This window comes from Lissotriton vulgaris, chromosome 7, assembly GCF_964263255.1.
Source record: "Lissotriton vulgaris chromosome 7, aLisVul1.2, whole genome shotgun sequence".
Taxonomy (NCBI): Eukaryota; Metazoa; Chordata; class Amphibia; order Caudata; family Salamandridae; genus Lissotriton; species Lissotriton vulgaris.
The window spans coordinates 443,943,036-443,970,932 of NC_141695.1; the positions used below are offsets into that span (position 1 = coordinate 443,943,036).

Consider the following 27,897-nt stretch of genomic DNA (forward strand, 5'->3'; position numbering starts at 1 on the left):
TTGTACTCTTTCAGGGTTCTTTGTAACGCCCTTCCCCGTGGATAGAGAAGTGGGTGTTGCAACTCCAAGAATTCCAGTTCACTGTAGAGTACAGACCAGGCACCCCCAATCCAGCAGACTTCTTATCCAGGCACGCCAGACCGGTCACCGAGCCAGAAGCAGCAGCAACCGAAGACTACGTGCGAATGATCATTGAACGGTCCAGACCGCTCCCGTTCTCGCTGTAGGAAGTCAAACAAGCCACAAGAGAGGAAGACTGCCTTCAAATCGCTACCCAGGCGGTCACATCAGGAGACTGGAGGCCATTACAAAACCCGACACCGTTTCGCACGATCGAAGCACAGGCCACGTTGAAAGCCCTCCTCCAAGGTGCGCCACGAGTTGTCTGTGTCCACCGATGGCTGCCTCCTGAGAGGTCCTCGCCTTGTCCTATCAGAGCACCTGACCCACCAGGCCACCGTCCTCGCACATGGAGCGCACCAGGGAATTGTGAAGTCCAAGAACCGCCTCCGGAGCAAAGTCACAGCCTAATTGGAGAGCTCTAAACAGACAACGCCCCCCCATTCACTAGCGCGGAACTATCAGAATTCCTCTCGTCCCATCGGATCAAGCACCGAACGGGTGACCTCCAGGTGGCCCCTAGCGAATGGAGAAAAGGAGCAGCTGATGGGGACATTAAACAAAATGATCCAAATAGCTCTAGCTGACGGCCACATCTTGGAACAAGCTCTGTACCAGTTTCTTAGAGAATACAGCCTCACACCTCACTGCACCACCGGCATCTCTCCGAGGAGCTTGTATTTTAGTCGAGCAGTGACCGACACCCTCCTGCACATCCGTTGTGGGCCGAGTCCCCGAACCCGTCGAACCAGTCACTAGCACGGAGGACGAAGACCAACCAAGAAGCGTCCCGGAGGAGGCATGCAAGGGAGACCCCGATCACCATTGGCGGCCAAGTGCTCGTGCGAGACAGCCACCCTGGCGGAAAGTTCAGGATGCCATTTGAGCTGGATCCATGGGCTGTGACCGAAGTCAAAGGCAGGATTGTGACTGCATCGCGAGGACATGAAATTGTAACCCACAATGTATTGTTCTTCAAGAGGGTCCTGGACGACGACGCAGAAGCGTTTCCCCTACCGGACAGCCCGGAGAGGTGGAACTAGATAGTCCTCCTAGGTCCGAAGGAAATAGTGACCGTCATGCAACCGTCAGCGTGGAAGTTGAAACACCCCTGCTCCAGAAAAGACCCAGGACCAGGACCTTTGAAGCGGTCAGCCAGGGCGAGACACTGATTGCCAGGCTGAGGCGTCTCCGACCCCTCCCGCCAGAAACAGCCAGAGTCGGTACAGCCGGCGGCCCTACCCTAAGCAGCCTCAAAAGTATCAGGACTATGTGGCCTGCTGTCGACCCCCCTGCAGGCTGGGGACAGGAGAACCTCTGCAGACCAAGTAAGACTGTTCCATGTGTACACTGTTTGATAGATATCGATGTTTACAGTTGTTGGAAGCTTGCTGTGCATAATTAACCGATTGGAGCAGTTTGGCGCAAACCACCGTTTGAATGGCGATGGATGTTGGACTATCGAGGGTGGTATTTCATTTACACAGGGCATTTGAAACCATTCTTGCTTTGCTTTTCATTTTGTGTAGGTACTGAGACTGTTTTCTGGTTTTGCATAGCCATGCTCCCAGATAGTTATGATGTTGAGCACAATCTAGCCTCTGTGGCCCCAGCCACCACCTGGAGGCCCTCTTCTTGGAGTATTTACTAAAGATCACTACTTTCTTTTACTCCCATTGGCCACAAGCTCATTCCTGAGATTGTATGTATTCAGGGCATTGAGGGCTTTTTGCAGGCCGATTTTTGTATGATCTAACAGCACTAAGTCATGCACGTGCTGCATGAGTTGGATTCTCCTATCAATGAGTCTTGGAATGACTAGGGCCGCGCTAGATAAGGCCCAGACAAAAGAGGTTGCATAACAGTGGGGCCAGCATTCAGCACTGTTTAGGCCGTCAATCTTAGCAGCGCTGTCTCCCCCATGAGTTTCACTTGTACCCAGGTCCTGGTGTAGAGAGACATGATAGCTCATAGCAGTTTACAACAGATGTTCTACCTCTTTAGCTTCTGCCATAAGATGTTCCAGGCAACTCCGTCAAAAGCGGCCATGTAGTCAAACAAACAGGCAAAAACACAGACAGATGTGTAAGTTAATGCTTGATGGCAAGGTATGAAATTACGATGATATTGGCACCGTTCATGAAACCCCGTTTAGCCTTATGAGCTGGCTCATTGGACTAGCTCCTGGATCTGTATGCTGGCGTAGGCTTTGTGCTTGATGTCCATCAGTGCTATTAGCTGATAATTTTTACTGTCAGTAATGGACCCCTTCTTGAAGATAGGCTGAAGAAGTGATCCTCACCATGAATCCAGTACATCTTTGAGGAGCCTGTATGCGGCGTACCTTGGTGCCAATATCGAGGCCCAATAATGCGTGTTTTCCTTGAATAAAGACTGGGGGAGACCATTAGGACCCGGGGCACTGTCTTTTCTGATCTTCTTTAGGACTTTGAAGATTGCATATTCGCTCTGTGCCAAATATTCCTTTGGTGGTGCTTTCATCGCAGCATCATTTACTTATACGTCCATCTTGTGAACTGAATAGATAGAGAAGGGTTCGTCCTGAAGTTCGGAGTAAAGAGATTTGACTTGCGAACCATTCCCCTGCTTGAACACAGTTTCCTCTGCTTCTGTCCCCGTGGCATATGGAATTGAGATATTGCTGAAATTACTGATGTTTCTTCGCATCTGTCAGGTCGAATATTTAGATCGACTTGTCCTCCTGGGCTTTCCTCCAATGCTCCCATACCAGTTGTTTGTGTTCCCTGGGTTCTGGTCTTAGCTGCTCCTTTGAATAGGTGGTGTTCCATTTCCTATGCGCTCTTTGTTTGACCCTTAATTGCTGTGTGCTTTTCCTGATCCCTGCCTCTGCACCTAACGTAAGGGTGCTGTTATGTTTCGTTGCAATCGGAGGTTTCCCTTAGAGGAGTGCACACAGACCAGAAGACGGTTCGGATGAGCATGAGAGGATTGCCAGCTTTTGGGGCATAGAAGGCCATCCAACCCAACTTGATTTCCATCTTCCCTTCGGACACAGCTGTCCATTTGATTCTCCGTGTGAGTTTATAATGTTCTTCGTCGTTGGTACTTCCAAATGGACATAGGCAGAGGCAAGTTCTAGTTGATGCATCTAGTCCAACTAGGAAGGCGGTGTGTTCGCTTTTGTATTGGTGGATCACCTTGTGGTGGTGATGCATTTGCTTAAGCCCTGACTAAGAAAAACATAATCAATGGTATTGTTAAAGGATGGGGGATATATGCAAGACCAGACTAGCCGCTGCGGGCACTGGGTCTTTTCCCAGTAGACCGGAAGGGTGGAGGTCGGTTCTAGAGCAGTGGGGGCCGGTTTTGCAGCAGTGCTGCAATATCGGCTCTCTGTAACAAAAGCATCTGCAGTGTTTCCCACCAATTCACCCCTCCAGCCCCCTTAATTGCCAGGGCTGGTTTGAGTTCTCAGTCCCTCCGTGAATATATGACCCATGGGCATTAGCAAGGCAATAACTTGAATGGCAAGGTAGATGGCTACTTGAAATGAGAGCACAGATACTAGCTGGTGACCAGAGACTTACTGAAGGGAGTAGATCTACTAGAGCCACTCATCTACACCACATCTTCACCACATATGCCTGCATGAGTGATTGAGCTCACACTGGAGGCGACTATAACCTATGGAGCTTTTGTATGCACAGAAAACATCAAGATCATCGAACAGTGGAGAAATTTCAGCAATAATGTGTGAAAATAGGGGTACCCCTGAATTAATTTCCTAAGTCAGGGTAGAAATATTATGTGTTGAATAAACATTTAGGAAATGAGTAAAGGAGCGGACCTATGCTAAACAAAAACAATGTGCGGCCTTAAAAGATTAGATATCAAAAATATAATATTTTATTTATTTTTTAAGTAATAAGTTATTTAAATATTTTTTCTTTTCAATTAATGGAAAAAGAGGATAATTAAGCATAACATCAATAATAACAAATTTGGTAAATATACAATTTTTCTCTTTGCCTATGTATGTAGTACAGATTAAATACATGGATGTTAACATTATTTACACATATTAGTCTCTTCATACATGGCCTAATGATGCATCATATTATAGTACTGTGTGTCTGACATGATGTTGTGCTGTTTAGACATAAATTAATACAAACAAATGATATTTAAAGCAAAAAAACTCAATACATGTATAGACAATATGGTTATGGCTAACGTAATTCATGTCTACGCGCATTTCAGTGGTACGCCTTCATCCGGTAGCCATATTGGTCTTATTAGATGCAGTATATCATCTAATAAAGAAGTGTTGAGTAGAAACTGATAATGCCGACTACGCGCGTTTTGGCAAGACGCCTTCCTCAGGTAGCCATATTGGTCTTATTAGATGCGGTATATCATCTAATCAAGAAGTGTTGATCAGAAACTGATAATGACGGCAAGTTCAGAAGGAGCGTCTCATGTCATATCAACAGAACAATCCTGTTGGTAAACTGATAATTCTGCTAGATATCCGAGGCGGTACTAGATTAGGGTGTTGAGAATATAATCTAAATGACACGCGTTGAGTTTATGACCAAACATTCTGCCAGATTAACTAATGTTGGTGGCAACAGCTCGATACGGTGATAAAAATGCAGAGTTCTCACTTAAATAGAAAACCGATAAAAATCCTCTAATTGATGTAGACAAAACCACGATGGATGATGTCAAGAGGTTCCACTGCAGGAGTCAGTAGCAATGCGAGAATGGCTTCCCCAGCCAGGTAAAGGCCTCAATGTTCTCTCGGTGTAACTGCAGGAACCACAATACCGTACCTTGGAGGAACGCAGAGTCCTCTTTTGCTCATTTCCTAAATGTTTGTTCAACACAAAATATCAGCAATATGCATGGAAATGTTCTCAAACTTCCTTTGGTAAACAGCAATTCTAATGAAGACAGGCAACCTGTTGGCTATGACCTACAGAACTGTTAAGAGCAAACAGATCCAGGACCCTTGCACATGTTTTTGGACAGGGAGGCATTTTAGGCTAATTCTCTGAGTCATGTTTTTCCATCTTTCCTAGTTTTCTCACATATTGGATCTGTTTTTGTAGCATTTTCCACCCACATATGTGTACTTCCCCCTTTCTACTCAATGTGATTTAATTCCTTTCCTTTTTCTTATCCATTCTTGAATGTTTATTGTTAGAAATTGGATTTTTGGTAGGCTAGGGTGCAGGCAAAAGCCAGGCAAAAATCTCCACTCTAGTCAGGCTAAGGGAGTTACACAACTAAAATAACCCCTGCTCACCCCCTTGGTAGCTTGGCACGAGCAGCCAGACTTATCTTAGAGGCAATGTGTAAAGCATTTGCACATGACCAACAGTAAGACAGTGTACGCACCACAAAAGGACACCACACCAGTTTAGAAAAATATCCAATATTTTTATATAATTAAAACGAGACCAAAAATGAGGAAAATCGACAATACTATACATAAATGTTCACAGTTCAAAAATACTTTGATTAAAAAGAGTTCCTTGTGTGGATAGCTCCGTCCGGGCTTCCACGGCGTCATGAGCATACAAATCCAAAAACAGTTCTGGCTGACCGCGGGGTCACAGGCCAACTACGGTGTCGGGAAGACCCGCAAACAGTATCTTTCAGAGATGCAGGGCGATGGGGCCCTTGAAGTCACTCGCATTGCAGGTCAAGTTCCTTTTGGATGGGATCCAGAGCGCTGGCGTCAACAGGTGTGAAGCGCAGCAGTGTGTTGTTCGGTGCCCCCAGGTCACGGTGCAAACAGCAGCACGGTGGCGGCGTCAGATGGCAGCGTTGGTGAGACCAGGGTCGTGGGGGCTAGATGGAGGCAGTGCTCGTCACTGTGCTAGCAGGTGACGGTGCAAGCAGGGAGGTCATCGTAGCTGAAGCGCTGTAGTCGGCTGACGAACGAGAGTCGATGACACCGGCGTCAGTGGGCCGAGGCTGTAGTGTGGGATGAGGGTGGAGCGTTATGTAACTTACGAGCGTTGCCCCCGAACCATGGTGCAAGCAGCTTCTTCGATTTCGGGGGGAAGGGGCAGCGTCAGGAAAGCCACAACATTTTTGTGTAGCGAGGTGGTGCAGAGTGCAGGCCCACAGGTCGCGGTGCGAGCAGCGGCTTGGTGATGGCGTCAGCAGTGAGAACAGGGTCACGGTGCAGCGTGGTGGTGGTGCCCTCTGCGATGCCAAAGCTTTGGCATAAAACAAGGTGGTGCGGAGTGCAGTGCCCACGGGTTGCGGTGCGAGTAGCGGCTCTGTGGTGGCTTCAGCAGTTGTCGTCGGTGAGACCAGGGTAGCGATGCGGCGTTGCAGCGGTGTCCCCTGCGGTGCCTTCAGGACACAGTTTCAGCAGGGTCATCGTAGACGTCGTCGAGTGGTGTTCTTCAGGTTGCAGCACAAAACACACAATCCCCAGTGCTGCGGGTCGAAGAACCTGAAATCTTTGCTGTTTCTGAGTCTTCGTGAACAGGGGGCAAGCTCTACCTCAAGCCCTTGGGGAGTCTCACCAGTTCAGTTGCAGAAAGTCCAGTCTAGGCCTTTCACTGCCCAACAAAGAAGCAGCCACTGCAGGTCAGCCCAGCAAAGCATGCAGCAAAGCGGTCAGTCCTTTTAGCAGCTTCTCCGGCTCTTCTTCTGTGCAGTCTTCTTGATTCAGATGAGTTCTAAATTTAAGTGGTCTGGGACCCAATATTTGTACACAGAAATCCTTTGATCTTCCAGGCAGAGGGTATCGGTGTCCGGCCAGAACCAGTTGGGCCTTCTCTGGCATGAATTCCTGGCAGGAGGTGGAGACAGCTTTGCCAGAGGCAATAAAGGCCCTTTGAGGTGCACGGAAATCTCCTCCCTCTTCCCTCATCGTAACCCAGGTCTATTTTCTTTCCTGACCTACCTAGACTATCAGGAGTGTTAGAAATGGCCCTTTTTGCAGGGTTATCCCCAAACTTTTTTGCTTCTTCCTCCCTTGTTTTTCCTGACCTGTGGTTGTTGGCTATAGGACTCTGGGCACTTTAACACTGCTGATCAGTGCTAAAGTGCATATGCTCGCCCTGTAAATTGTTATTGTGATTGGTTATCCATGATTGGCATATTTGTTTTACTAGTAGGTCCCTAGTAAAGTGCACTGAGTGTGCCAGAGCTGGTGATTCAAATGCTACTAGTGGGCTTGCAGCACTGATTGTGCCAACCACATGAGTAGCCCCAAAATAGTGTCTCATGTCTGCCACTGCAGTGCCTGTGCGCAGTCTGTGAACTGCCATGTTTTCCTGGCCAGTGTACACACTGGCCAGGTCTGACCCTTCCCTTTTATTACACATTGGACACCCCTGTGGTTAGCCCAAGGTTCCCCCTGGGCAGGGTGCAGTGTATGTGAAAGGTAGGATATGTAATAGTGTGGGTAACATGTCCTGATAGTGAAATACTGCCAATTTCGTTTTTCACTATTGAAAGGCTATCTTGCCCATAGGTTAATATAGGGAATGCTGTGTAACATGGTTACTTGCAGATCTTCCTATAATGGCAAGAGAGACATATGGAATCTGGTATCCCTGAACTCAGAATGTAATAACACATCTTTCAGTGAAGATGGTTTTTAAATTCTAAGTTTGGAAATAGCACTTTTAGAAAGTGGCTATTTTCTTGTTCATGCTTTCTGTGTGCCTCTGCCTGTTTGTGAATTGGTTGTCTGGTTTGTGATTGAGAGGGGTTGGGGGTGGCTCCAGGAGGCTGGGTGAGTCAACCATGGGCTGAATAGAACCATCTGCATGTAGAGTGGTGGGGAGGAGTAGCACCTGGGTCTGAATAGGGCTGTGCCTGCCTGCCACAATGCTGGCTCCACCTCCTGCGGTGCGTCTGATGGCCCTTGCCCACACTCACAGAAGAATATGATGTGCCCTGGCAGAATGCACCCAGAACTGGTTTGGACTGGGTCCAGGAACCCTCACAAAGAAAGAACAAACACTTTTAGGGTATAAAAGTAGGACTGGAACCCCTGTAAAATTAGATTAGGAAACTTTGTGATCAAGAAGGAATGCCTGCCAAAGAAGAACGCCAGGAATACTAAGGAAAAGTGCTGCCATTGCGGAGTGTCTGGAAGCTGACCTATAGTTGCTCTTACTACTGAGGAGAAGGACTAAGGGACTCTTGCTGTGTGCTGTGTTCCCCATTACTTGAAGAGGAGCTGTGCTGCGTGCTTTGTCCCTCTAAAGCCTGCCTATCTCCAAGGGCCTGAGAAGAGCTGGCCTCCTGTTGGGAACTCAGGGATACAAAGGTTCTCAAGAACACACGCTTCCAGCTGTTGTGTGGATGTCTCTGCACACAGCCTGTGCCTTCGTGAAGCTGCCCGTGTGAACTTTAACTCGTGTGCCCTTGGCACACGGTTGTGGCCTGTCATGAGGTCTGCTCTGCCTCAAGTGTGACCTGCCCCATGATCGTGCCTCCCACGCACTGGGCAGACTAGTGCGCCGCTGAAGATATGCGGGCGTCTGCTTTGCTCCTGATTGCGGTATGTGCACAGATTTCATCGCCAACGGCCCGGTACAGAAAAGAAGTGAATCGCTTGGCCCAGAGATCACTGCTGCTACTGAAGCAGCCTGCCGGAGGCCAGTTCAGTGATCTAAGAGGGGCAGCGTCACCATGGAGTCAAGCCGGAGGTTTGCCTAGTGATGAGGACGCCTGTGTTGACGTCATCGCTGGAAGGAGCAGGAAGGCCGCCGGAAGGAAGACCGGTCCCGACCAGCGCGTCACCGCCAGACGAGAAGGGCTCCTGCTGAGGATCTCGTGAGGAGCACCATCACCGTGAGAGCAGCCTGAGGTAACACACTCCCGGCAGTGCTGTTTTCAGTGAGAGGTCAGGAGCATGTGGGGGAACCAGCGGGGGCTGCCAGGGACCGTTGGTGTAACACTGTAGCAGAGTGCATCCGTCTCTCAACAGAGCAAAGAGAGGGCAATATTCAAAGATTGCATTCTTAGCGGGGACTAGTGCGTGCTTGCGCTTTTGAAAGCCCAGTTTGATTTCAAGTGCAGAGAGGCGTTTAAGAGACCGACACCCTTTTGGATCCAAAGTGCAGCTGCAGCGGAGGCATTTAAAAGAACAGAGCCCCATGTGAACTAAGGTGCAGTAGGAGCAGTGAAGAAAACGTCGCCCTTTGGTATTTAAAGTGCAAGGAGGGCATTTTGAAAATAAAGTGTGGGCAATAGTTGAAAGCAGTGGCCTGTTGGTGACTGGCACGCGCTCGAGCTTTGGTAAGGGGGTGATTTCACAAAGGTGAAAGCGAGCACAGCAGGGTGTTCATCAATACAGGCACCATTTTTGGAGTTCATACAAACTAGAAAGAAGGGCTCACAGCCGGTCTGAGCCTACCAGTATTTTGACTATTTTCAATACGTTTTATAGAGAGAACATTGCTACAAAAGGACATGTCTAAGGAAAGGATTAATTGTGTATGTGATTTTTATGTCGTTATTGATCTGCCTAATCTATATAGAGATATCTTTATTTTTATAAATACCTTGTTTAGTATCCTTTTGTGGTGTTGCATGATGCCACTGTGAGGGTTGGTACAAATACTTTACACATTTCCTTGGGTATAAGCCTGTCTGCTCGTGCCAAGCTACCAAGGGGGTGAGCAGAGGTTATCTACACTGTGTTTTCCCCCTTGCCCTGACTAGAGTGGTTGTTTTTGCCTGGCTTTGGCGCAAGCCTTAGCCAACCAGAAATCCCATTTCTAACATTGGTGGTCAGCGGTGAGGATTTGAACTTGTGTTTATACTTGACCAACAGTGATTGGTGTACATCATTGGATTAGTGGAGACCACTAGGCAACCACATACTGTGTTTGTCTTTTTTGATTCTATTTTTGAGTAAACCTGAAAGTCATCCGTGCATCATGTCTCAGAAGGGTGAACCAGCAAGTGGTGTTGCAGGACTGGAGTTTGATATCAAAATGTTTAGTATTTACAAAGTAGGTCACCTCAAGCTGTTCTGCAAGAACTTTGGATATCCCCTGAAGAGCAGCTCCAGGAAGGAGGAGCTCCAGGAGGCCTTAAGCTTTGGTGGGAGGCCAAAGAGGCTGGAGAGGCAGAGGATGCAGAGGTGGATGAGGATGCACAAGGGGATGGTTTCAGGTCACAGATCTGTCTGTGTCCAGAGCAGCCTCCAGGGATGACAGCAACCATTCCGCTAGCAGTCTTTCCGCAGAGGAGTTGGAGGAAAGCCAAAGGGTTAGAGATCATGAGTTAGAAGTCATGAGACTAGAGATGAAACTACTGGAAATGGAGATCTAAAAGGCTGAAATGGAAGAAAAGATTGCTTGAGAAAAGCAAGAAGATTTATGCTTTGGAAGATTTGACCTTGGCATATGAGTTAAGAATGGGGGAACTTGATTTGGAGCTAGAGAGGCTTGAGGCCATGAGGGTCTCAGCCCCGCAAGAAGAAATGTGTGTAGCTCAGGAAGTGAGCTTTGCTGAGTTGGAAGTGGAGTCCAGCTCAGATGGTGGCAGCAAGTTTGAGTTATCTACTGCTGAGGGAGCAGTACAAACACCCAGACATGGGGAGCACCTGACTTGAGGGAGGGGGTTGGCATACACCAGGGGGTGCAGGTTTATGAGGTAGCTCCAGTGGTGTGCAGTGTTCTTGAAGAAGATTTGGGAACTGACACAGGGGATCATATTCCCAGAATTGGGAGGGACTCTCTACTGACTAGATGAGAGACACAGGGAGAGGGGTTCCCCCATGGTAGAAGTCCTGGTGTGTGAATGTGGAGACCGTCCAGAAAAGTGTGGGTTGAGTGACAGAGACAGTCAGACACTGTCTTGCCAATCTCAGGAGAGTGGTTTGGGGTACTTGTTTGAGGCACTGGAGGGGGAGGCAAAGGGTGGCTTGGCTAACAACTGGAGGGGGGGGGGGCTGTGTGATTAATTTGTTGGAGAGCATATTTTAAGTTCCTGTTTTCCAGAGCTTTGCCAACACCCGGTGGAGTGTGAGTTCTCTGATTCCAGGGAGCTTGCTTTGGAGGCAGACCTCTTGGTTGATTCCAGAGGGGCTGAAGAGGCATTTGGGAGTAATCCTAAATGGAGTGGCTCAGATATCTTCCAGACCTGTGTGGTGGAAGAGGTTCACAGTAGCCCAGCTAGGTCCCGGTGTAGTGGGAGGGTATAGGGGCTCACGTCCTATCTCAGTGAATGTGGGACTGTGTGACCCAAGGTCTCAGGGCCTGGAGGGTTCCCTAATGGAACACCAGGATGGGGGCCTAGGCTGTACTGGTAGACCATTTGAGGGGGATCTCCTAGTGTCAGGAGAACCCAGAGCGTCTGTAAACGTAGCTCCAGGGGTTCTGGTGTCTGGTGGCACCACTCCAGTTGGGAGGGTGCAGAAGTCTAGATTAAGGGGTGAGAAGGGGATGCGTCCCCCAGTGGAAGAATCAGTGGGTCAGGGAACAGCCAGTAGGGCGGAGCCTCCCAGGAGTGACCATGGTGAAACCACTTCTGTCCTGGGGGATCTTCACGCACAGATGGACAGGGGTTGGTCACTCCCCACGCTCCCTGCCTGAATTTTGCAGCGCTTGGCTCACACTGCTTGCCTGTGAAGAATTTTGGTGCCTGGGTATTGTAGCGCTATTGCTCACTATTAGATTGCTATTGCTCGCTATTGATAATTAATTAGTGTGTCCTTTGCTCGCTTTTATTTTGTGCAACTTAGCGCTCGCATTGCTAGACTTTTAAATTTAGAATTATTTCTTGATTGTGCCGGTGCCACTGCCCATAGCGTCGTTTATCTCGGTGCCCCAATCTCGTCCTGTTTTAGTTTTACTTTCGCTGCCATTTTGTTTGTTGTGCCTCGTAGCCAGCCTCCAGCCTCTACACCCCGCTCCCGCCTCCCAGCTGCTCCTCCCTCGCCCCACCCCCTCCACTATCCACTTATGACACATGCATTTGCGCGCAGCGTTCACGCGCAGCGGACGCGCCCCATGCGCGCCGAAGGTGCGCCAAAGGTAAGCCCGTCTACGCCCGTCTGCGCCTGGACCGCGCCCAGCACCAGACTCCCTGGCCCCCGCAAACCCCTCTCCACCCGCATAATTAGTTACGACTCCGCTACCCTCTCATCTCTTAACCCTGCCCGACTCCCAAACTGCTACGCAGCCGCCCCAGGACACAGCCATGGACCCTTCACCTACCTCTCCTGCAAGTTCGACTGCATCAGGACCCACACCAAATCCACTAACTCCAAACAAAGCTCCAACACTAACCACCTGAAATGTATCCTGCTCAACACCCGCTCGGTCCACAGACACGCCATTGAACTCTGGAACCTACTCGACACTACATCGCTGGATGCCGCCTTCCTTACAGAAACCTGGATGAACGCCTCATCAGCGCCCGACATCGCCATAGCCATCCCGGACGGCTACAAGAATATCCAAAAGGACCGCACCAACCAAACAGGAGGAGGCATCGCCATCGTCCATAAGAACACCATCCACATCACGACCACTTCAGATAATGACCTCACTACCGCCGAACACCTTCACTTCCAGATCCACACCGACCCCAAGACCACACTCAGAGGCACCCTCATCTACAGGCCACCTGGACCCCGCACACAATTCAGCGAAGACATCACTGACTTCATCAGCCCACACGCCCTCCCCTCCGAAGACTACATTCTACTGGGAGACCTCAACTTCCACCTGGAAAAGAAAAACGACCGCAACACCACCACCCTTCTGGACAACCTGGCCAACCTCGGTCTCGAACAACTTGTTAATACCCCCACCCACTATGCCGGGCACACGCTCGACCCAACCTTCACCTCCAACAAGCACATCTACTTCAACCACACCACAGCTCTCCATTGGACGGATAACAGCTGCGTTCACTTCAACTACAAAAAAAACCTCGACCCACAACCTCCCACAACCAATTCCCCGAAGAAACTGGAACAAAATTACCACCGACCAGCTCTTCACATCGCTACACCAAAACCCTCCCGCCAAGTCATCGGACCCAAACCAAGCAGCCACCAACCTCACACATTGGATCACCCACAGCGCCAACAAAGTAGCACCCCTGAAAAACCATCAAAACATGCAAGGTAGCAAAAAAGCCCCCTGGTTCAACGATGACCTTAAGAAATCCAAGAAGTTCTGTCGCACCCTCGAGAAAGCCTGGTGAAACCCCAACCACTGAAAACCTGACCACCTTCAAGAACGCCACACGCAAACACCATCAACTGATCCGATCCACCAAGAAAGCAGCATTCAAGGATCGACTTGACAACAACGTCCACAACAGCAAGGAACTATTCAACATCGTCAAAGAATTTACCAATCCCACCGCCGGCACCAACGATATCACTCCCTCCCAAGACCTATGCAACTCCCTAGCCTCATCCTTCCACAACAAAATCGCCGACATACATAACAGCTTTGAAAACCAGTCCCAAGACCAATCCACTCCACCCACCTGCGAACCAAAACCCCCCTCTAACAACCTCTGCGCCTGGAACCCAATCACCACGGAAGACACCATCCGCCTGATGAACTCCATCCACTCAGGATCGCCAACCGACCCATACCCACACCACATTTTCAACAAAGCAGACTCCATCATCGCTCCCCATCTCCGAGACGTCATCAACTGCTCCCTCAACTCCGCCACCTTCCCAGAAAGCTGGAAACATGCCGAACTCAGCGCCCTCCTGAAGAAACCCACAGCAGACCCCACTGAACTTAAGAACTACCGCCCCATCTCGCTCCTCCCATTCCCTGCCAAAGTCATTGAGAAAGCCGTCAACAGTCAGCTCGCCGCCAACGGCTCCCTCGACCCATCTCAGTCCGGCTTCCGAGGCAAACACAGCACCGAGACCGCCCTCATCGCAGCAATAGACAACATTCGAACACTACTGGATAATGGAGAAACAGTTGCCCTCATCCTACTTGACCTCTCCGCAGCCTTCGACACTGTCTGCCATAACACCCTCATACAACGCCTCAGCAATGTCGGAATACAAGGAAAAGGATTGGACTGGATCATCTCGTTCCTCGCCGGAAGAACCCAGAGAGTCCGCCTCCCACCTTTTAGATCAGAGGCCACCGAAGTCATCTGCGGCGTATCACAAGGATCATCTCTCAGTCCCACCCTCTTCAACGTATACATGAGTCCCCTCGCACCCATCGCGCGCCAGCACAACCTCAACATCATCTCCTACGCAGACGACACCCAGCTGGTCCTCTCCCTCACCAAAGACCCAAACACCGCCAAAACCAACCTACACGAAGGAATGAAAGATGTAGCCGAGTGGATGAAGAACAGCCGTTTAAAACTGAACTCGGACAAAACGGAAGTCCTCATCTTAGGCTCATCCCCCTCTCCTTGGGACGACTCATGGTGGCCACCGGCCCTGGGAACCGCACCCATACCTACGGACCACGCGCGCAACCTAGGCTTCATCCTAGACTCCTCCCTCTCGATGACCAGACAAGTCAACGCCGTCTCTTCATCATGCTTCAACATCCTACGCATGCTCAAAAAAATCTTCCGTTGGATCCCCGCCGAAACAAGAAAAACGGTCACCCACGCACTGGTCACAAGCTGACTGGATTACGGAAACACCATCTACGCCGGAACCACAGCCAAACTACAGAAAAAACTCCAACGCATCCAAAACGCCTCAGCTAGACTCATACTAGACCTCCCCCGCCAAGCTCACATTTCCGGTCACCTGAAAGACCTCCACTGGCTCCCCGTCAACAAGAGAATAACGTTCCGTCTCCTCACCCACGCACACAAAGCCCTCTACGACCTAGGTCCTGAATGCCTCAACACGCGCCTGTCCTTTTACACCCCCACCCGCCAACTACGATCGTCCAATCAAGCCCTCGCCGCAATTCCGCGCATCCATAGATCCACCATGGAGGGAAGATCCTTCTCCTACTTAGCGGCCAAAACCTGGAACTCTCTCCCCACCCACCTCCGCCTTACACAGAACCACCTCTCCTTCAGAAAGCAACTTAAAACTTGGATATTCGATAAGTAAACTACCCCCCCTCCCCCTCAAGCGCCTTGAGACCCCCTGGGTGAGTAGTGCGCTATACAAATGTTAAACTTGAACTTGAACTTGTCACACAACACGAGTCATGTGTTACCCTTGGGGGATACTGTGTGAGTCCCCAGAAGTCCTGGTGTGGCAGGAAAGTGTTCAACTGCAGGGTTTGGTCCCTGGGTTTGGAGGCCAGGTTCAGGATCAGCCTGACCTGGAGGGAAGATTGGAGTAACTGCTTTCATTTTCTCTTAACCACAGGAACCCGGGTCTGTGGTTAGGAGAAAATGAAAGCAGTTACCACTGACGAAGAGCAAGTAATTGCTCGAAATGCATTGGGTCATGAATAAAAGAACGCTGATGAGAACTACTTTTTGTGTATGGATCGTATTTACAAGGAAGCTTGGATGGGCACATGTTAATACGTTAAGTTTCAAAAACGTAATTTGGTGAAAATGTGGAACAGACGGATATATTGAATACAACATAACAAAGACAATGGTTGAAATATGGATAAATATGTACGAAGACAAATGGATAAACGAACGGTGGATCTAGTATCCTCAGATTAAAAATGCAGTGCATCAGGGTGCGGAGTGTGAATGCAGCTCTCCCCACTTTTGGATTCAGTTTGCTCATCGGCACACAGCTGGGGCCTGTCGTGAGGTCTGCTCTGCCTCAAGGGTGACCTGCCCCAGGATCGTGTCTCTCGCGCTCTGGGCAGACTAGCGCGCCGCTGAAGATCTGCGGGGTGTCTGCTTTGTCCCCGATTGCTGTATGTGCACTGATTTCACTGCTGCCGGCCTGGGCCCAGAGAAATCACCGCAGCTACTCGAGCAGCCTGCCCGAGGCCGGGTCCGTGATCTAAGAAGGGCTGCATCACCATAGAGTGAAGCCGGAGGGTTGCCTCGTGACGAGAACGCCTGGGTCGACGTCATCGCTGTGAGGAGCCAGAAGGCCGCCGGAAGGAAGACCCGTCCCAACCAGTGCACCACCTCTGGACAAGAAGGGCTCCCGCTGAGGATCTCCTGAGGAGCACCATCACCGTGAGAGAAGCCTGAGGTAACACGCTCCCGGCCGCGCCATTTTCAGTGCGAGGTCAGGAGCAGGTGGGGGAACCAGCGTGGGCCGCCTGGGACTGTTGGTGTAACACGGGAGCAGAGTGCATCCGTCTCTAAACAGAGCAAAGCGAGGGCAATATTCACAGATCGCATCCTTGGCGGGGACTAGCGCGCACTTGCGCTTTTGAAAGCCTAGTTTGATTTCAAGTGCAGCAGGGGCGTTTAAGAGAATGGCGCCCTTTTGGATCCCAAGTGCAGCTGCAGCTGGGGCATTTAAAAGAACGGTGTCCCATGTGAATTAAGGTGCAGCGGGGGCAGTGAAGATAACGTCGTCCTTTGGTATTTAAAGGGCAACAAGGGCATTTTGAAAATACTATGTGGGCAATAGTTGAAGGCAGTGGCCTATTGGTGACTGGCGCGCGCTCGCACTTTAGTAAGGGGGTGATTTCCCAAACGTGAAAGCAAGCACGCCCAGGTAGTGCATTCCGTGCTACAAGTACAGCAGGGCGGTCATCAATGCAGGCACCATTTTGGGAGTACCCACATGCTAGAAAGAAGGGCTCACAGCCGGTCTGAGCCTACCAGTATTTTGACTATCTTCAATACGTTTTATAGAGAGAGCATTGATAAAAAGAACTTTCTCAACAAAAGAACATCTCTAAGGAAAGGAATAATTGTGTATGTGATATTTATGTCGTTTTTGATCTTCCTAATCTATATAAAGATAACTTTATTTTTTTAAATAACTTGTGTAGTGTCCGTTTGTGGTGTTTCATGATGTCACTGTGAGTGTTGGTACAAATACTTTACACATTGCCTTGGGGATAAGCCTGTCTGCGCTTACCAAGCTACCAGGGGGGTGAGCAGGGGTTATTTACAGTGTGTTTACTCTTTCCCTGACTAGAGTGGTGGGGTCTGCCTGGCTTTGGCGCAAGCTTTAGCCAACCAGAAATCCCATTTCTAACAGGGAGCCACCCTGCTTCCTAGCCATCTGTCATCCAAAAACCAGACAGGCAATCCACATTCCAGCAGAGGCACACAGGATGGCAGAGCAAAATAGTACCCACTTTCTAAAAGTGGCCTCTATGAACTCAGAATGAAAAGGGCACCCTCGCTAAAGGCTGCGGGCCTCATTTATGAGGCCTTGCATAAGTTTTGCGCTTCCGATGCGTACCTTTTTTTAACGCATCAGTGGCGTAAAACATGCCTCCTGTTGCGCACTATTTACAAAGTGACGCGTCTAAGCAGATGCGTCCCTTTGTAAACCCCTGCACTACATTATACCTGCGTCTGGTATAATGCATGCAGGGGGGGCGTTCCCCCGCAAAAAGCCTTGTAGAAGTGACGCTGTGAAATCTATGAGATTTCACTGCTTTACTTCTAGGACGCCGCTGCGTCAAAATCTTGCGCCTGCCTCACAGCAGGCGTAAGACTGACGCAGGCCCTTTCACATGGGGCGAGCCCCATGTGAAAGGACGCATTGCTGGAGTTGCGTCACTTTTGTGACACACTCCAGCTATGCCTCACTTTTGCGCTTACAGATACATCAGAAATATTGACATAGCTGTAATTGCTTAGAATATGATGCGTCATACATTAAATATGACGCATCAGGTATGTCGCAAGGAGTGCGCACTGAGAAGTGACGCATCGCTGCTTTCGCGCAGCGATGCGTCATTTCTCATAAATGAAGCCCTGCATCTTTAGATGCTGAGTTCAGGCATGCCAAACTTCATTCACTTATACCTTTTTCGGGCTACGTACGTGGGTGGCACAATCCGTGCTGCAAGCCCCCGAGAAGCGGTTGATTCACAAACTCCGGCACCTGCAATGCCCTTTACTGGGGACTGACAAGTAAGTCACACATCCAATCATAACACAATTTACCACAGGAGCACCAGAGCTTTACCACTGTTCAGCAGTGCAAAAAGCGCGCAGAAACGTTATACCAGCAAAAACAGAGTCAAAACCAGGAGGGCAGAAAGCAAAAACTTGGGGGAAACACGCCAAAAGATGCCAAGTCTAACATTTTTACTGTAAAATGTGTTAGGCTGGAGCTAAATTGAAGAGCTTACTTCCCTGGCTGTGGCTTGGGTGACTTAATAATAAAGACTTTTTTAATCCACTTGGAACTGTTTACCTAGTTTTATTGGATTTTTCACTGACGGTGTGGATGGTATAAGTACTTGATAACGGACACACCCTAACACACCTGGTATGTCAATGCCATTTTACTTATAAGCAACAGTGTGAGTGCAGGAGAGGGGCTGAATCCTGATATTGTAGGATTACAACTGCCCCTCCAGTGCGCATGTCCTGCTGGCCAGCTGGTTTGATACGGCCAGTTCGACATGTGCACTGTAGACCCAGAAATCCTATGGCTGTGAAACAACCGGGTATTGCTCGCACAGGCCCCCACCTCCAGGGCAGGACTGGCCGTAGCAAGCACCTGGCATTTCCCCGGTGGGCCGCCAGAGCGGGGGCCCCGTTTGGGCCCCTGGGGGCCAGTTCTGTTACAGGGCCATTTTTGCAGCATAGCTGCAATATCGGCCCCTGTAACAAAATCGGCCGAAACCAGCCCTGGTTCACTGCTCGGCCGCACCCCCAACCCCCTGGGGGGGCCAGCTGAGCACTTTGCCAGGGCCGCTTTTGGTTCCCAGTCCAGCCCTGCCCACTTCAAAATTAGCGCTGGGTTAGCATGTCCCACCATTGTCTTATTGCTCCATATTACACTTTTAGGGAGTTAAATAAAGAAAATGTTTAACCTCACCTTTCACTCACTCACACCACTGTTGTGAATAAACCTGCTCCATTGTAGACCGGTGTTGAAGCACACCCACGTAGCATTCGTCTACTCGAGTGGGACCGCAGTGATGAAGCATGTCACCAACTAGGTTGGTGAGTGAGAGGTCTTTTTAGAAAAGGAACTCTTTCCTTTTCTTCCATGTTTACCTCCTCATTTCGTTGATATTCTGTATCCCCTGGGTTTACTCCTTTATTTGTTTTTGGTTCAGATTGTAATTATTCAGTCAGAGAGAAGGAGGTGTTAGCTGTACTTTGGGCACTGACCAAGTTTAGGATTTTTGTGTGGGGCATACAATTCAAAGTACGGACTGAAAACAAAGCAATGAGGGAGATTTCACAAAGAAAGGTTTAGATGCTATCTCCATTAGGATAAGACGCTGGGTGATCAATCTGCAGGAGTTAACATTTGATGTGGTGTACATTCCTGGTATAAAGAATAAAGCTGCAGATTGTCCAGATTAGTAGAGGGTAATAATCTGAACAAGGATGAGGAGAGAAATCTAGATTGTGAACAATGGTTTCGTGTAAAGGTGGGCTTATTCGCACAGTGTGTGGTATCAGAAAAGGAGTTGAAGAAAACATTGGATCAGGACCAATTGAAGCACTTCGTAGATGAGCCAGGCTCTGGCCAATTTTACCCATCTTGAGCTACCCCGCCTCATTAGCCAATGCCAGGTTTCTTGGACAATGAACCATTTCTAATTATAGGAGTAAGTAACTTATCTAACTGTACTAGTCTGTCTTCTTTTCTAGCTACTTAGAGTCCTTATAACTAGGCCATGTTGAAAGAACGTACAACATACTTACAGAAATCCCAACCATCTCTCGCTATAATAGATTCAGTGTATGCAGCCAAAATACATGAATACTCTTACACATATTTATGGTGCTTGTTGTCACCTCTGTTGAATTAAATCAAGGCACTCGTAGGGTTTTGCTGCATTAAAAAACAATTGAATGGGATGACTGGCCATGCATATTGCAGGATTTTCCATCCCTGTTTCCTGTTCCGCAGTAACACACTTTCCTGTGCACAAGCTTTTAATTAATTCAATATTCACACACCAGCAAATTTCACACAAACCTTTTGCTCCCTAAGTTGCTAACTTCCGCCCCATCTATGTTTATGCTTCATCATACATTAGGAGAGCACATACCTGAGCACACGGCACTAGCTGCTTCTATACTGTGACAGTTATGCTTTCCCCAGGGCCTGGCAGTGCAGTCACTGAGCTTGCTCTCCGTCCCATCGCAGTTGACATCATCCAGCCAGAAAGCATCAGTTTCAAAGCCGAAGGCAGCATTGCCTGGTGCAGACAGAACCACGCCGCAGTCCAGCTGTCTGCACACAACTCCTCCCCTCAGTGTGTCCCAGTTGTCATCGCACACGGGTCCCCATCGATTCTGGTAAAGGATCTCCACTCTGCCAGCACAACGGCTAGGGCCGTTGACCAGACGTATAGGTTCTTGATCTGCAAAAAACCAAAACAAATTCCTTTACAGCTGATTGATACAAGTTTAATGCCACCAGACTGGGCTGCTCAGCCAAGTGTGGTCCTATCAAGAGAAGGTCATGTGTGTTGTTTAAGCTCAAATAACCAGTATGTAATATAATGTACCAGACAACACCAGATAATATCTATTCAAAACAACCCTCACTTGACAGGTGCATTACAGCATGAAGTGCATAATGTGCCTAGGGGTTCATTTAATTGACAATGCTCCTTAACATAACATAACATAACATAACATAACATAACATAACATAAAATAACATAACATAACATAACATAACTTTGTTTCAGATTAGTGTCATGAAGTAAAATAATGTAGCACGACAGCAAAATTGCATGATCCATGAAGAGCTATACCATATTCTATAATGTACCAAGACATAAATAAACCATAATATAATTTATTGCAGTATCACATGCCAGATTATATGTTACAGCGTAACATTTACACATTTCTTAGCCTTTTGGAGTCTTGGGGTGCCTTGGCATGCATACTGCTGTTTGCTGGATGGCCACAGTTTCAATGCAAGAGGTAGAAAGACAAGTTGGGTCTTGAGAACCAGCCACAAGCAGTGTGTTTTGAGTATTTCCCTGAGCTCTGTATTTCCCTGTCATGAGTATTCCGATTGTTGGCTACTGGTTGTGTGTTTTCACATTGGTGGGGGATAGAGATGTTTTAACTTCCTACCATACCCAAATTCAAGTGATCAATGGATGCTGCTATTCTGGAGAAGTTGTGCAAGCCTTGCCTTGACCAAATTTCTAGGTATTATCTCAAATGTTATGGATGTTCCTCCTTTTCCCAGCTGTGTAAGCGGAGGACCATAAAGGAAAAGCTGCTTCTCAGAAACAAGGACTCACTGAACATTTGTCCTTCACTGTGTGCCTGCTTACAACCGCTCTACAAGGCCTTCTAGGGAGTAGACCTCCCGGCTCACACTGTGTCACTGTGTGTTACACAATATCAGCTCCCTTCACATGGTCACTAATTTCCAATATCACACAGTGGCAGGCAAGACCAGCAGGAAACACTTGCACTGTGTGGGTTTTCAGCTAGTTTTGTTTCAAGGATCTAAGCAGTAAACGTCCATTAAGAGGTGCTAAAACACCCCAGGACATCAGCTGCAGCCTCCGCAAGCTTTTTATTTTTTTGAAAGGGTGGAGATGTTGGAGGCAGAGGGCAGAAGCTGCCTCTCAGGCAGTTCTCGATGTGAAGCCCTCCCCCTCAAAGGCCTCTGTCCGTCCTCACATGGTGATATTTAGGTCTCGCCTAGCGATGCAGCGCATGCGGTGCTCGCCTTGGCGAGCTCTATTGTTGTTGGTTTTGCTTCCAAAGGGGGACAGGAGATGTGCATTTGCACGTATCTCACGGCTACAGCTTATTGATATAGAAGAGACTGTGCCAGGAACGCTCCCGTTCGGTGTGATTGACAAGACGTCATTTGTTTTTATTTTATGTGTTGGCGCCACCTGGAGGTCTTCAAAACGTTTTGTTTTTTAATATTACTACTTTTTAGAACAACGCAGCGACTGCTTCATGAACACCGCGTGTTCTTTCACCTTTTGTGTGTTTTATAAAAAATGTGCATGCTGAGCGTGGTGTCCCTATGCTGAGCGCGGCGCCCACTTCAGGTACACAGCGCTCAGTTTCATTTTTTTATTTGTTTAACTATGTCAAGCACGGCGCCCGCTTTAGGGACACCATGCTCTACAATACAATAGGTCTATCTGACTGGAATGACCTTTCATTGCTAACTTCCTGTGACTGTGGCTGGCCCTTTCAATGACTGTCACAGGAAGATAACTTGTGCCGCCAGAGAGCAGAGCGCCCTGGCTGGGGTCTCTGGAAGCAGGGTGCACTGTCTGGTTCTCTCTGGAAGGGAGTGTACAGGACCTAGTGGTCTCTGGATTGAAGTGCGCACCACATGGCACTATCTGGGTTCAGTTTCTGTTGCTCTCTGAAAGCAGTACGCAACGCCTGTTATTCATGCCTGATGCTCTCTGGAGGCACGTGCAGTGCTGGTATTTAGGCACTGCCTGGTGCTCAATGGGGCAGTGTTCGTTTTAATTGCTCCCTGCAAGCAATTTGGAACGACAGATATTCCCTACAATTGAGTGTGCAGTGTCGTATGCACTCTGCATGCCTGTGCAGTGTCTGGTATTACCTGAAAGGGAGTGCATAGTAGCTGCTGCTGTCTGGAAGCAGTTAACAGGTCTGGTGCTCTCTTGAGGGGAGGCTATAGTGAACGCTGGTCTCTGGGGACAGTGTGACCTGCTCTGGCAGGGAGCGTGTGTGCAAGGCCCGGTGGTCTCAGAAAGGAAGTGCGCACCGCATGGCGCTTGCTCTCATGGATAAGTTCAGTTTATGTTGCTCTCTGCAAGAAGTATGCAGCGCTTATTATTCCCTGCAGTGTGCAGTGTCTGACAGGGACTGTGGAGTGACCGTTGCTCAGCTCTCCAAGTGCAGAGTGAAGTCTGTGGTATTCATTACCTCGGTGGCAGAGTGCAAGGAGGGTTCTTTCTCCCAGGCACTGTGTATACAGCACCAGGGCATCTCTGTTAAGAAGTGTGCAATTCCGGGCTCTCCCTGGCATGGAGTGAGTAGTTCCTAGCACAACCAGACAGGTGAAAACAACCAGAGGCCGCATCTGCTTGAGCGTTCCCGGTCGCTTCTTATCCATGCTCAGTTTTCCCCTTAATTAAAGCAAAAATAAACATGCAGCTTTTTCATCCCAAGTGGTGTCTGGCTAGAGTTCCGTATGGAACTTTTTCACATGGAACATTTTGATAGTGTTAATGTCTGTTCTCACTAGGGGATGGAATTGCCGTATTGTCGCTCGTCTAATCTGTGTAGGTGTGGTGACCTTGTGAATGGCCATGAAACACCTCGCCCTTTGTAAGGAAAATTGAAAGAAATATATATCTTGAGTACGTGCCTCTTATTTAGCAACCAGGCCCCTCCATCACTTCGTATGCAGATAAGGATTAGAAATAGGAATATTTTTGCTCCCTACTTTTGAAGGCTGAGAATAAAATGCTTTTTTGCATAAAAAAAGTAGTTCTCATTCCTGATGAAAATATTTTAATAGGATTAAACATTAACATATATATTTTCATTGTAAACAATATGTATTTATTTGTATATGGAAATTCACGCATGAAAAGATGTAATCAATAATCTGAAAAATGCGGCTGATTTCATTTAATGTTTGGTATATATAGGGGGATTGATTCAATTAAGGACTTCAGAGGCTGGAATCGATAACACTATTTCAACACAAAGGATACCTCTGACACCATAAATTACACTTATTATTTTTAACACATGAGTCCCTTTTATTGACTATGTGCTGTCTTACGTTTTGACTTTTTCTTTGTATATCTTATTATATATTGGTATCTGCATTCATTTCAAAACTCTCCTTTATACATATCATATATTGCTATTGAAAGACAAAATACATTTAAATTCACAGTACATTCAACTATACACAAAACATATATACACTGTACATGTTGCTAATTATTTCATTATGTACATATTCATTAGTTGGTTTAATCGGATCATTCCAAGAAGCAATAATAATATTCAATAGCTCCTACTTTATATAGTCAGGGATTCACTAACTGGGGTGATTAGATTTTTAGTCCCTCAGTTTAAAGCTATGTTTCTGGTCCTAGATAGTGTAGGAGGATATCACTATATACAATGATGCTCTGCTGGGAAATTGTTCTATTGTCCAGTGTTCCTCATATAAATAAGGTCAAGAGAGCATCAATGTCTCCAATCCACTATTAGATACCAACGCGTTTCGACCGTCTTAGGATTAGGACAAGGTAAGTATTCTGTATGCGGTCTTCATCAGGGCTGTGTGCTTGGGCTGTAGGACGTCACCCTTAGTTTTCTTTATCCATTGTGGTAGATTCAGTTCTCCCACCTCTGGGTCTGTATTGCAAATGCCGACGTGTTTTCTTCTGTGTTTTCTTCTTGTTCCGTAGTTTGTTGCGTTCTTGCTCCCGGCTAGATTTGCATCTACATCCAACTAGAGAAATGATGTGTCTCTTGATCATAGAGAGGTACTACCATTCTAACGGTAGTAGGCTGGATCACACCCACACTCACTTTCGAGAAAGCAATGAACAACTGAATAGTTGATCATAAAAGAAATGAAGTGCAGTGCATAACACAAAAAAACTTGTGATGAGTTAAAATAGGGTGATGCGGCCCAAAATAGAGAACATTTTATTAAGGTATAGACACATACCCTAATTAAAAACAGAACAATGCAAGGGGCAGTTTAAACAAATGACTGCCAAAAAAGGGCCAACATGTTTCAGCCAATTGGGCAGGTAATCCCTAGGCTTTCTTCAGGGCCTCTGCTCTCAAATGTTGCTACTGCATAAACACGTGCTGATTAAGCATGAGTGAATTTTGCGAATCTGGCGTTCGCGAATTTTGCGAATTTGCGAACTCGCAATCCGCAAAATCCTCGAATTCTCGCGTTTTTTTTTGTATTCGCAAGGATTTCTGGCAGTTCGCGAGGGTTTTGTACCAGTTCGCAATTGCAAACTTACATGTCGGCTCGCAACGGTCGCGATTATGTTGTTTCTACGTCTGGTTCATCATCACAGGTTCCCAGCACCCTCTGTTTCACCCCTGCAACCCTCTGTTTCACCCATGCCACCCTCTGGTACATCAATGCCACCCTCTGGTTCATCATCACTGTAGATTATGGGGGAAAAAGCAAGCACACCAGCCCTGCTTCAACTGACATGAATTAATTTGGGGTTGATTTATTAATGTGTCACTGTTTTAAAATTCCAGTCTGGCACCTGCTTCCTTATCTGTAATTTGCTTTCTGTTGCAGTGCAATTTTTTTCCAGGACCTTTTATGGCCTACTTGTAGCTATTCTATGAGCCTGCTGTGAGGGTCAGAGCAGGGTCATACAATTGTTGCAACTAGCAACTGAACTCTGGAGGGGCCCCAGTCAGGAAGCATGACAGGGAATGGTTACTAATGATGAGTTTGAACTTTTGAACCTGCTGAATGCTTTCACTTTTCTGCAGAACAGCATTACAGCAACTGTAATGCCCCAAACAAGCTTACTTGTGAAAGTTGATTTCTAATCCAAAAGTGATCCAAAGAAAGTCAAAAGGCCTCAAATCCAAAAAAGTGCAGGCAAATGCCAACCCGAGGAGTTATTCTGATAAAAATCATCATTTTCAGAAGGTCTATGCTGCTTGCTAGTGGATGTCTTGTGCAGAATTGCTATTTTTGTAATTTCGCGAGTGCGAGATTGTTGCTCCCTACATGTTCGCAATTGCGAACTTACACCGCACGCCGCAAAATTGTATCACCAAGAAAAAAAAATCCGCTGCGTGCGAATTTGCGGATTTTCGGTAAATTCGCCAGCGTTCGCGGATTGCGAATTTCCCGAAAATCCACAACATTCGCGAGCGGAACGGATTTTCCGCTCATGCTTAGTGCTGATCCAACCCAGAGTAAATCTAGTGCAAACAAAAAGAGTTAATCAAAATTCCTACAACTAATCATAAATAAAATAAAGCAATAGAGGTTGGAGTGAATACAACCTGTAGCGTACTAATCCTCCGCATCAAGGAATGCAGATGGCATCCAGCTTGACCGGAGACTGGACCTCACCTCACCTGGACCGTGCTTAGGACTTAGAGGCCCCGCTCTTTCCATCGTTGCCACGAGACTATCCTGAGTATTGGAACGGTCCAGGTGAGGTGAGGTTCAGTCCCCGGTCAAGCTGGATGACATCTGCATTCCTTGATGCGGAGGATTAGTACACTAGAGGTTGTATTCACTCCAACCTCTTTTTCTTTATTTCATTTATGATTAGTTGTAGGAATTTTGATTAACTCTTTTTGTTTGAACTAGATTTTCTCTGGGTAGGATCAACACGTGGGAAGAGGTGTGGCACCGCGGCCAGGGGGACTGACGCTGGGGATCACGGTTCGATCCCCGGCTCCGGCGGCAGGGGTCTGCCCAGCACCATGCGACTTTGGGCAACAGCTCGGTTAATCTTCCCAACGGCCCCTGCGACGAGATACCCCTTCGGGGGTGATTCGTGCGCTATACAAGTACTGGATTTTTTTAAAAAATGTTAGGCAGTAGCAACATTTGAGAGCAGAGGCCCTGAAGAAAGCCTAGGGATTACCTGCCCGATTGGCTGAAACATGTTGGCCCTTTTTTGGCAGTCATTTGTTTAAACTGCCCCTTGCACTGTTCTGTTTTTAATTAGGGGATGTGTCTATACCTTAATAAAATGTTCTCTATTTTCGGCCGCATCACCCTATTTTAACTCACCACATATTTTTGTGTGTTTTGCACTGCACTTCATTTCTCTTATGATCATCTATTCAGTTGTTCATTGCTTTCTCGAAAGTGACTGTGGGTGTGATCCAGCCTACTACAGTTGGAATGGTAGTACGTCTCTATGATCAAGAGACAAACCATTTCTCCAGTTGGATGACCAAATGATAAGACTGATCACGACAAATAAGTTGATGGCAATCCAGATACCTGAACTTGGATCTTACCACTTATCACTTTAGTGTTATCTTTCTGTTGTGAGTTCTCTTTCTTGGGCTTTTTTGTGACTTGGGTACCAACTTACCTTTGTGAAGTTAAGGTTAGCCCGCCATAGTACTGGCCTTTAGACCCCCGGTTCGTTCTGGTGTTCATATGTTAGTATTTGGGGATGTGAACCTGGGCTGGTCTTTAAAATTTCCTTATGACCCTTCCTTTCCCGGTATCGTTGTATTCGTTTTGTAACAAGACACCTGCAGCAGTGAGTGCCGCTATGCAGCTAGGAGAGGAAGGGTATATATAACTGCTAGATCCTGCTGGATGCCTTCCACCTGGGCACTTGCAGGTTGTTTAGGGTGATACCTAAGGGCATGGGAGCGGTCATGGCCAAGTAATCCTGGACCGATTCACCTACTGGGTGTGGTTGTGGTCCCTACCTCATTTCACAGGATCACTCCCTGTTGGGTTTATCCATTTATCATTCCAATTAGCATGTAGTACTGCAAGATTTTGAACAGGGTCAAACAGGCAGGGAACTGACTTGGGGGGCACAAAAGACAATCCCCCAAGACCATTTCGCAACATTGTTTCAATACAGTTGTATCAACAATCCAGGGGAGGGGCAAACCTGAGGCCGGTTAACGGGATCGTCCCTCAGCATAACCAGGGGGGGGGGGTGCACCGGTACGGCTGCACCTCGTCCAGTCATAACCCTTGGTCGGATGGGGCTTGGAGCCTGATGAGTCTACCCCCCCGTTCTCACCACCCACTTACCTGCTTCC

At 47.9% G+C, this 27,897-nt stretch overlaps 1 protein-coding gene across 1 annotated transcript in view; it reads right to left on the reverse strand.

The window, feature by feature from the left end:
* Nucleotides 1-27,897, reverse strand: part of LOC147701819 (uncharacterized) — a 786,161-nt gene that overhangs the window by 226,247 nt on the left and 532,017 nt on the right. The window contains exon 4 of the mRNA XM_086930459.1: nucleotides 20,202-20,516. Within this exon, the coding sequence (XP_086786585.1) occupies nucleotides 20,202-20,516 (315 nt within the window). The remainder of the gene's footprint in view (nucleotides 1-20,201; nucleotides 20,517-27,897) is intronic.